This window comes from Anomaloglossus baeobatrachus, chromosome 8, assembly GCF_048569485.1.
Source record: "Anomaloglossus baeobatrachus isolate aAnoBae1 chromosome 8, aAnoBae1.hap1, whole genome shotgun sequence".
In the NCBI taxonomy this organism is placed as follows: Eukaryota; Metazoa; Chordata; class Amphibia; order Anura; family Aromobatidae; genus Anomaloglossus; species Anomaloglossus baeobatrachus.
The window spans coordinates 201,578,692-201,589,868 of record NC_134360.1 but is presented as its reverse complement, the minus strand read 5'-3'; the positions used below and the strand labels follow the sequence as shown (position 1 = coordinate 201,589,868).

Here is an 11,177-nt window from a genome sequence, read left to right as displayed (position 1 = left end):
GAGGAGGTAAGGGTGTGTGAGCAGGTGTAGGGGGTAAGGGTGTGTGAGGAGGTGTAGGGGGTAAGGGTGTATGAGCAGGTGTAGGAGGTAAGGGTGTGTGAGCAGGTGTAGGAGGTAAGGGTGTGTGAGCAGGTGTAGGAGGTAAGGGTGTGTGAGCAGGTGTAGGAGGTAAGGGCGTGTGAGGAGGTGTAGGAGGTAAGGGCGTGTGAGCAGGTGTAGGAGGTAAGGGTGTGTGAGCAGGTGTAGGGTGTAAGGGTGTGTGAGGAGGTAAGGGTGTGTGAGGAGGTGTAGGGTGTAAGGGTGTGTGAGGAGGTAAGGGTGTGTGAGCAGGTGTAGGGTGTAAAGGTGTGTGAGGAGGTAAGGGTGTGTGAGCAGGTGTAGGAGGTAAGGGTGTGTGAGGAGGTGTAGGGGGTAAGGGTGTGTGAGGAGGTGTAGGGGGTAAGGGTGTGTGAGGAGGTGTAGGGGTAAGGGTGTGTGAGCAGGTGTAGGGGGTAAGGGTGTGTGAGCAGGTGTAGGGGGTAAGGGTGTGTGAGCAGGTGTAGGAGGTAAGGGTGTGTGAGGTGGAGGGGGTAAGGGTGTGTGAGGTGGAGGGGGTAAGGGTGTGTGAGGTGGAGGGGGTAAGGGTGTGTGAGGTGAGGGGGGTAAGGGTGTGTGAGGTGAGGGGGGTAAGGGTGTGTGAGGTGAGGGGGGTAAGGGTGTGTGAGGTGAGGGGGGTAAGGGTGTGTGAGGGGGGTAAGGGTGTGTGAGGAGAAGGTGTGCCAGATAAAGGACAGTGGGCAGAGGAAGAGGAGGTGTGGGGACAGAGTGACTGTCAGGAGGTGTGCGCTCTTCTCCCGCCTCACACGCTGACGCTTCCCTGTCAGTTCGGCAGTTTCCGTGCTGTGTCGTAGCTCGGCTCGCCCAGCACTCGGCTATTTCCGTCACATCGGGCGGCGCCATTTTGTTTATATGTGGAGTCGGCGCGGAGCTGCAGTTTAGGATCACACAAGGAGCTGACCAATCTGGCAATGGACGGGTAGGTAGCGGCTCTCGGGGTGGTTTGTGTGTGTGTGGAGCGAGTGTGTGATATCGTCCGTAGATATGGCCGGTGTGCGGTGAGCGGAGTCGCCTCAGGAGCTCGTGCTCGCCCGTTATGGCGGGAAGGCGCTCGGGCTGTGAGCACGCTCCGGTGTGGAGGCCGCTGCAGGGCACAGGCGCAGTGTGGGGAGCGGGGCACAGGCCGTGTCCCTGGCGGAGATGGCAGCGCTTCTCCCCGCTGTGGCCGTGGCCCTCTATCATTAGGGATCTGCTCGCCCATGGCGGCGGTCTATTGTTCTCTGGGAGCAGCCATTTCAGGCCCTGGTGTTGTGAGGAGGCGCAGGTTATATACAGCCCTAATGTAAAGTCTGAGCATACAGAGGACAGTCCTCACAGGATGCTGTTCTCTTAAAGGGGTAATTTATTATTAAGGTGTATGGGGGACAAAAAGATAACACTGACGCTTTCCTCCCTCATCCTGTTCCTGGGCTCCTCCCCATTGTCTCATGTTTTATGTGCTCAGCCAATCACTGGCTGCCACAGCACATTCCCCCTTTGATCGTCTGACCCTCCCCCGCTTGTGATCGGCTGCATCCAGCACCTCCCCCTACCCCTGGTGATTGGCTTCGCCTCCCCCCTGCACATGAACGGCTGCATCAGGTGCAACTCCCCCACCTGTGGATTGGCTGCATCTGCCCCACTGTGATCGGCTATATCCGGCAGCGTCTGCCACCCAGTCCCCCCTGCACATGAACGGCTGCATCAGGTGCAACTCCCCTCCCCCCTGTGATTGGCTGCGTCTGACCCCAAACCCCTCCACCCGTGGTCAGCTCCCCTGTGATCTATGTCTTGTTGGCCGCGGCCAGTCCCCTGTGATTGGCAGCCTTTTCTGATGCCTCATGGGCTGGATCAGGAGTCACAGAAGGGGACAGGGCAGCATTGAAAAAAATGGGATTGTACGATATAGATATATAATATATGTGTGTATGTGTATATATATATATATATATATATATATATATATATATATATATATATATATATATATGTATATATATATATGTATGTCTCTCAATATCACTTTTAGGACTGTAAGCTGATGGTTGTTTCATAAATAAGTGTGAACAGTTGACATGGCTGCATGCGTGAACTCTACAGTGCCCAGCAATAGTCCTGCAGGTCTGTGGTGCTGATGAGCGGACCCGCTCGACTGTCACCAAGTGGCGTGTTGCAGCAATCACACAATTTAGGGGGCCCGTACACAGTAGGTAGCTGTGTTGGAGATCAGGGTTGGGCCATTCGGCCAGCACCATCTTTCCTGACTCTCTCAGGCCTATTTCACACGTCCAAGAGAACCACGCACGTTTTGCACAGATGTGTAAGAGATGCGTATTGCCCTCCGTGTGCCGTGATTTTAGCTATCCGTGATAACACACGGAGAACAGGAACTTTCTGCTCACCTGTCCCTGACGTTGCTGTCTGTGGTGCTGATCTACGGACTCCAGCCCTGCTGACTCTCCGCTGCTTCTGCTTCCGGTCCTCTGTGCCTTGAATATGCGATGAGCATAATGAGCCGAGGTCGGAAGCAAGTGACAGCAGTGGCACAGACAGCCGCGCTGGAGAAGGTGAGTATAGAAATTTGTTTTATTTCACAGGCACGTGTGTTTTCTCTGGTGCGTGTCACACGGATCACATCTGTGCGGTTCGTGTGACACCCGTGCTGCCGGAGAAAAATGGACATGTCTATGTGTGGAGCACACGTATGCTCCACATAGCAAAACAGACACGTGTGCGCAAACCCATTGATTTTAATGGGTCTATGTGTGCCTGTGTCTCCGGTATGTGTGATAACTGACGTCACATGTTCCGGAGACACGGATGTGTGAAGGAGGCCTCATGGGGTTTCGCTTGCTGACCTCTTTTGTGATGGACAGTTGCTCCTCTGCTGATGGACTCTCTGACAGCGGCTTTTCTCCCTAACAACAAAAGTGTCTGCAGTCTGAACTCGCATGCCGGGTCCTTTGCGCCCCCCTCCCCCCCATAATAACATCATCTGTCTGGAACCGCTATATGCATCAGAGTGATGGCCAAGCCCACCATTATCAGCAGGTTAGTCTATTGTGTATGTGGGGCCTTATGAGTAACCTCTTTCAGTGGGTGAACCAGCCAAGGACTATAGACAAGTAGTCTAGCGCTCAATTGCTGACCTGTCCACACATCCTGATGAAACCGCGATGGGAACAAAACGATTGCTGATGCTGCGTCTCATTCTCGGCAGCACATCTGTTGGGTAAATGGGGCAGTGTGCTGCTGATAACGATGATTTTATGTCTGCATGAGCCATCCAATCGCCCAGCGAACGAGCCAAACATCCGTGTGTTTACATGGGCCTGCCAGCTGGTTTCCTGCTTTGCAGGGGCACAGTTTGTTCCAGTGTAGCATTGTGCTGCTGGCCAGAACTGCGCTTTCTGCACCATGGGAGAGGGGCCGGCCGGTGGGATCCGGCCATATTCAGACTGATGTGAGAAGGTCGTAAAGCATGAAGTGAGCCAGTACAAGCCCCTTACCTAGGTAACCGGCCACTGACTGCTAGGTGGCTGGTAACCTAGGCAATGGACTGTACACAGCAGCAATAAAAATCCCTCTTAAAACAGGATTTTTAATGAATGAACTGCAAAGGGGCTTGGTTTTTTTTTTTTTTTTATTTTTTTTGCTCCGCCCCCTTCCCCCCAAGCACTTTGCTATTCTTACATGTAAGAACTTGAGACAACCCATTCACAGGTGAAATCTAGTTTTCACCAGCCTATTTCAAAAGTCAAGGATATCAACGTGTCCGAACCGGGATAGGCTGAGTTCACGTGTCCAGTATCATCCATCACAACAGATCCAGCAGCAATCCTTTGGCAAAAAAAAGTTGTGCAAACAACTTTTATTTCAAACCGGATACAAAAAAAAAGTGATTTGTACAGGATCCGTTTTTGTTTACATTGGAGTCTATGGAGAAGGGATCAGTTAACTGGTTGCTATTCATCTTCCGTTTGAAACTGATCAAGTAAGGAAAAGATGGATCCTTTACAAATGAAAGAAACACTGATGGCTAAATAGCAATCTGTTCACTGATCCATTTTCCATAGACTGCCATGTAAAAAGAAGGTACCTTTTTAGAAATCCGTTATTTCAAAACGGATAAAAAGTTGTTTTCACACAACTATTTTGCGAACAGGTGATTACTGGAAATGTGAACTTATCCTTATTTGAAAAAGGGGTTGTAGAAACTTGCTTTTTAGGGGGATTTGTATTTTATTTTTATCACTTGGTGTGGGATATTTCTTTAAAGTGAACTTGTCAGGTGCAATATGCACCCAGAACTACGAACAGTTCTGGGTGCATATTGTTAATCCCTGCCTAAGGGGTACTTCTCACATAGCAAGATCGCTGCTGAGTCACGGTTTTTGTGACGCACCAGTGACCTCATTAGCGATCTCGCTGTGTGACACTGAGCAGCGATCTGGCACCTGCTGTGAAATTGCTGCTCGTTACACACAGTGCTGGTTCATTTTTTTTTGGACGTTGCTCTCCCGCTGTGAAGCACACATCGTTGTGTGTGACAGCGAGAGAGCAATGATCTGAATGTGCAGGGAGCGGGGAGCAGGGAACCGGCGTCTGGCAGCCTGCGGTAAGCTGTAACCAAGGTATATATCGGGTAACCAAGCGAAGCCCTTTGCTTGGTTACCCAATATTTACCTTGGTTACTAGCGTCCGCCGCTCTCAGGCGGTCAGTGCCTGCTCCCTGCACAAGTAGCCGGAGTACACATCGGGTAAATAAGCAAAGCGGTTTGCTTATTAACCCGATGTGTACTCTGGTTAGGAGTGCAGGGAGCCAGCGCTAAGTGGTGTGTGCTGGTAACCAAGGTAAATATCGGGTAACCAAGCGCTTGGTTACCCGATATTTACCTTAGTTACCAAGCGCAGCATCGCTTCCACGCGTCGCTGCTAGCTGGGGGTTGGTCGCTGGTGAGATCTGCCTGATTGACAGCTCACCAGCGACCATGTAGCGACGCACCAGCGATCCTGACCAGGTCAGATCGCTGGTGGGATCGCTGGAGCGTCGCTTAAGTCTGACGGTACCCTTACTGTCCCTTTTATCTAGTAGCATAGATAAAGGGATCTTTAGAAAAAGTATTTATAAAGATCTTTTATGATATTCTAATGAGGAGAGTGACTAGTCGCAAAGGCGTCAGTTCTTGCACTCATTCCACCCTCTAAGCATGGTAGCACGCCCACAGGGGCATGCTAACATGTTAATCAATGCAGCATCACCAGCGGAACGCGTGTACCTGTGACCGCTGATCTGAATGCCCGGCACTTGCATTCATGCGCAGTATGAAGCTGGGTGTATGCTTCCCGGCTTCAGAGAGGTCTAGTGCTAATGACTGGAAGTGCCCGGACTTCTGATCAGAGGACACAGGTACACACGTCACTGCTGGTGATTCTGCATTGAATAGCATGTTAGCACACCCCTGTGGGCATGCTAACATGCTAAGGGCAGAATGAGCTCAGGAACAAACATCCTTGAGACTAGTCTCCGCAATCATTAGCATAAAATAAAAGATCTTTAGAAATATTTTTTCTAAAGATCTCTTTATGTATTCTACTGGATGCAGGGATTAGCAATATGCACCCAGAACTGCTGTTGGTTCTGGGTGCATATGACACCTGACAGTTTTCCTTTAGCCATACTTGCCTTAAATAATCCTTGCTGTTTTAGCAGTGTATCTGTGTCTTCTTTATACCTGGCTGCAGGTATCCTGTATATCTCATTTGTTTGCTGTAGTCAAAAGTGCAGTGGCCTCTTGTCATATTCAGTTTAGGTCAGTGGTTAATTTCACCTGTTACTTAAAGGGTTTTCCCATGAGCAAAGTTAATTTTAATCAATAGATCTTGGAAGAATAAGTTCCACAATTGGATGCAATTAAAAAAGATGTTCTTGTGCAGAGATAATCTTTATATATGTGTCTGCGCTATGTACTGTGTAATGGCCGTGTCTGACCGTAGAGGGACATGGTCTGATCATACCACTTCTAGGCTGGGTAGGACGCAAAAGAGAGAGAAAACATTTCCCTGCCTGTCTTAAAAAAATAAATAAATAAATAAATTAATTTCTATGAGCCCGTGCTGTCCTGTCTGTATATTCTTTTGCATCCTCCCCGGACTGGGAGATGTGGTATGATGATTGATGATTTTATTCACTTATATAGCGCTATTCCACAGCGCTTTACATACATTGGCAACACTGTCCCCATTGGGGCTCACAATCTAGAGTCCCCATCTGTATGTCTTTTGAGTGTGGGAGGAAACCGGAGACCCCAGAGGAAACCCACGCAAACACGGGGAGAACATACAAACTCCTTGCAGATGGTGTCCTTGGTGGGATTTGAACCCAGGACCCCAGCACTGCAAGACTGCAGTGCTAACCACTGAGCCACCGTGCCGCCCATGATGATCAGACCACTGTGCTGTGTGTGACCCAAATGGTCTTTGGTGGACATCATTCAGAAAATCGGTGTTGGACACTGGATATTGGTACTTGCACTACAGCACATACACATGTAAACAATAATGTGTTAGTAGGAATAATTCTTTAAAGGACTAAGGGGTGATACTGATCAGTTAGGAGAGACCGAAGCGGCCCCCCCAACACATTAGTTGGTCAGCTGATCACACTGAAATTGGCAGATGGTGGAGCCCTAAGTTTCCTAAAGATGATGCATGTTAAAACACTATTGATAATTAGGGTATGTTCACATGCGGCATCTTCTTTTTTTTTTTTTATATCACAAAGATGCAGCGTTTTTGTCACAAAAAACACACCGTGGCAAAACGCATAAAAAACCGCAATGCATTTTTGACGTGTTTTTACCGCTTCTGCCCAATGCATTTTTAAGTCAAATCTATTGACTGGAAGAGCTCAAAAACACTGGAAAAACACAAAAAGAATTGACATGCTGCATCTTCAAAAATGCAGCTAACAAAAGATGCCCAGTGTGGACAGCAAAATCAAAATCTCATAGACTTTGCTGGGAGAATGAAATGCATGCATTTAGGTGCATCTTTGTGACCAAAAAACGCAGCAAAAGATGCCCTGTGTGAACTTAGCCTTATGCACCATTGGCCTTTAAGCCAAGACTACACCCAGAAGTACAACATTTTGCTGCAAAAATTGTCGAGTAACACACTGTATATCATTTAATGCATTCTTTGCAATGGCTGTACCTTGCACCTTAATATTGCAATATCTTGTTCTAGAAAGATTGTGTATTGCCTGCCTGTGATAATCTGTGATTAGAGTGGTTAAATATTACCCATTGATCCTGTTTTTGAACCTGCTTCAGTAGTTCTCTGCTATTCAAGTTTTCCAGGCTCCACAAACTTTGTGAGTGCAGATTTCTGAATGCTGACAGTGTGCAATTTGCAGGCTGCCAATATTGTGCTCTGTAGCCAGTTTGTGCAGGCATCGCATGACCACAAGTATGTGATTTCCATGCTTGCAGTCTTGTGCCAACTAACTTATCATTCACTTCTCACAATAGACCACTAAGCTAAATAGGAAAATTTGCTGTCACGTGACGTTGGCTATACAAATGAAATATTTGTGGTCACATGACAATTCTAGATAGGTAGAGCAAAATCCTGACCGTGTGCAATTTGCACGCTGTCAGTATTCGCCAATCTGCAGTCATGTGACTTCAGAAATGTATGTACAGCTTGGAAAACCCCTTAACTGCTATTCTCTGTACTGATACAATGCTGAGCCTGCTGTCAGTCAGTCCCGTAGGCCACCACTCAATATGCTCTGAACAGTGAATAAAGCTGCACCTCTATAACTCGAAGCTCGCGGCTGCTGGGAGGAATAACTTAAATTTCCTCCCAGCAGCGGGGCTCCAAGTGGCGTGGTCGCGTGGCGTTAGAACACTATTAACCTGCAGATTAACCCCATATCTGCAGGTTAATAGCACATTGTTTTTTTTTTTTTTTTAAACATTGACCTTTTGCCTTGAAGAAGACAGTAGAAAAATATGCTTGACTTGCTATAGATAACACTGGGTTTTGCGTAGTGATGTCTGTGGATGAGTACTATGGTGGGAAGGATTGGGCATGTTGGACTTCAACCCCTGCTCTCTCTTTTTAAAGCATCACTCTAGCATTTATTTTTTTTCCTTTGCACCCACTGGAGAGTTGCTTTAAATCCTAAGTCCCCTACCCCCTATCTTATACTCGCCTGCTGCCCTCTTCATCTGTTTCTAGTGTTGATCCGGTTGGTCTCGGCAATTTGTGACCTGCCGGTGGCTCAAGTGTTTCGTTAATCAGTGCATCTCTGAGATCCTCGCTCTAGTTCTCATAGAGATGTTTTGAGAGCTTGTGAATTTAAAGGGGACCTGTCAGGTCCAATATGCACCCAGAACCAGGGGCAGTTCTGGGTGCATATTGCTAATCCCTGCCTAACAGTCTCTCTATACACTAGCATAGATAAACAGATCATTTAGAAAAAGTATTTCTAAAGATCGTTTATTATATGCTAATGAGGCCAGGGACTAGTCGCAAGGGCTTAAGTTCCTTTTGGCTAGTCAGCCCCCTTAGCATGTTAGCATGCCCCATGCTAATGAATGTGCAGCGACGCCGCATATTACTCAGTCTTGACGGCAGAGGATGGATGCGCACTACATATAACCCGGAGTCCCCGGAACTTCCAGTCAAGCGCACTCTACTGAAGCCGGGAAGCTTACACCCGACATCAATTTAGTGCGTATGATTGGAAGTCCAGAGGACTCTGGATCATTCGCAGTGTGCATGCATCCTCCGCCGGCCGGCATCAAGACTGACGTATGTGTGACAAAGCTGCGCGTTCATTAGCATGTTCGCACGCCCCTGTGGGTGTAATAACATGCTATGTGGGGCAGCTAGCCAAGGGAACTCACACCTTTGCGACTAGTCGTTGGCCTCATTAGCTTAGCATATAAAGAATCTTTAGAAATGCTTTTTCTAAAGATCCCTTTATCTACGCTAGTGTATACAGGGACGGTTGTGCAGGGATTAGCAATATGTACCCAGAACTGCTTGTGGTTTTGGGTGTATATTGCACCTGACAGGCTCCCTTTAATCATTACATTTGATCATTAAACTAATGGCTTCTCTGTTGTTGAGCAAAATAAGTATGTAGGGAATTGTCTGAGTCCTTCTCTAATTTGTTTCTGTAAACTTTTGTAATTCCTATTTGGCGGCTGTCAGTAGTTTAGTCAGGTCTGAAGCCGTAAGGTTTTGTTATACGTGATGTGTCATGAAGCCACCTCTAATGGCCCTTCAGTTTTCTACCAGAAATAAACGGAGTTTACTACAACTAGAACCACAGTATAATTTTCTTTTTTGTGGTGTGGGTTCTACTTAGAAAAAAAAATTGCTTATTGTGACGTTTTTGACTGTCAGATGTGTGAAGCTGGCCTTAAGGCCGCTTTACACGCAACGGCATTGCTAATGAAATGTTGCTGGGGTCACAGAATTCGTGACGCACATCCGGCCTCGTTAGCGACGTCGTTGCGTGTGACACGTACGAGCGACCGCTAACGATCAAAAATACTCACCAGATCGTTGACACGTCGTTCATTTTCAAAATGTCGTTTATCTTCTGGGATGCAGGTTGTTCGTCGTTCCTGAGGCATCACACATTGCTATGTGTGACACCCGGGATTGACTAACTACAGCTTCCCCATGTCCTCAGACAACGAGGTGGGAGTGTCGTTCATGCGGCTGGTCTCCGCCCCTCCGCTTCTATTGGTGGCCCGCTGTGTGACATTGCTGTGACGCCGCACAAACCACCCCCTTAGAGAAGAGGTTGTTCGCCGGACACAGCGACATCATTAGGAAGGTAAGCACGTGTGACACTCACTACCGATTTTTGTCCGCCACGGGCAGCGATTTGCCAGAGACGCACAAACAATGGAGGCAGGTGCGAACGCTAGAGACATTGCTACGTGTAAAGGCCCCTTTGGGGTGACCTTACTTAATTTGCATCAGTCTTAAGATTTCCCTGTTGCTGTTTTTTAGCACTATTGGGGTGCGTGCCCACGATCAGTGTTTGCAGCGTTTTGGATGCAGCGTGTTTTTCACTGTGTCCAAAATGCTGTTATGCAGTATAAGCACAGTGGATGGAATTTCTAGAAATCCTGTACCCACTGTGTGTGTGCGGCCCGCAGCGAAGATTGACCTGTGGTACGGCTTTGAGCTGTGAGCATGTCAATTCTTTGCTGTGGAGTCGCAAGTGTCCTCCATGGGGAGAACACAAGTGAGAGACCGCAGCGCCCCCCGAACCCTGATTGTGGGCACAGGCAGCTGCGGTCTCTTGCGGAGAAGTATCACAGTCCCGCAGGTCGGGACCCGCCGCATCCAGGACACAGCGGGTCTTGTTCGTTGGCACGTACCCTTAGACATTGATAACAGATTTCATAATACGATGTGTTTACTGACCACGGTAAAGAGGAGATATATATTAATCTGTTTACAAATGTATATTGTGTGTAGGTAAGGGGTGCTTCACACACAGCGAGCTTGCTGCCGAGATCGCTGCTGAGTCACGGTTTTTGTGACGCAGCAGTGACCTCATTAGCGATCTCGCTATGTGTGACACTGAGCAGCGATCTGGCCCCTGCTGCGAGATCGCTGCTCGTTACACACAGCCCTGGTTCGTTTTCTTCAAAGGCGCTCTCCCGCTGTGACGCACAGATCGCTGTGTGTGACAGCGAGAGAGCGACAAATGAAGGGAGCAGGAGCCGGCGTCTGGCAGCTGCGGTAAGCTGTAACCAAGATAAACATCGGGTAACCAAGGTGGTTACCCGATATTTACCTTAGTTACCAGCCGCTCTCACGCTGCCTGTGCTGCCGGCTCCGGCTCTCTGCACATGTAGCTGCTGTACACATCGGGTTAATTAACCCGATGTGTACAGCAGCTAGGAGAGCAAGGAGCCAGCGCTAAGCAGTGTGCGCGGCTCCCTGCTCTCTGCACATGTAGCTGCATTACACATCGGGTTAATTAACCCGATGTGTACTGTAGCTAGGAGAGCAAGGAGCCAGCGCTCAGTGTGCGTGGCTCCCTGCTCCCTGCACACACA

At 48.4% G+C, this 11,177-nt stretch overlaps 1 protein-coding gene across 1 annotated transcript in view; it reads left to right on the top strand.

Annotated features, from left to right (window-relative positions):
- The first annotated feature begins 908 nt into the window (after nt 1-908).
- PTBP2 (polypyrimidine tract binding protein 2) overlaps nt 909-11,177 on the top strand; it is a 104,532-nt gene continuing 94,263 nt past the window's right edge. The window contains exon 1 of the mRNA XM_075320077.1: nt 909-1,015. Within this exon, the coding sequence (XP_075176192.1) occupies nt 1,008-1,015 (8 nt within the window). The 5' untranslated portion in view covers nt 909-1,007. The remainder of the gene's footprint in view (nt 1,016-11,177) is intronic.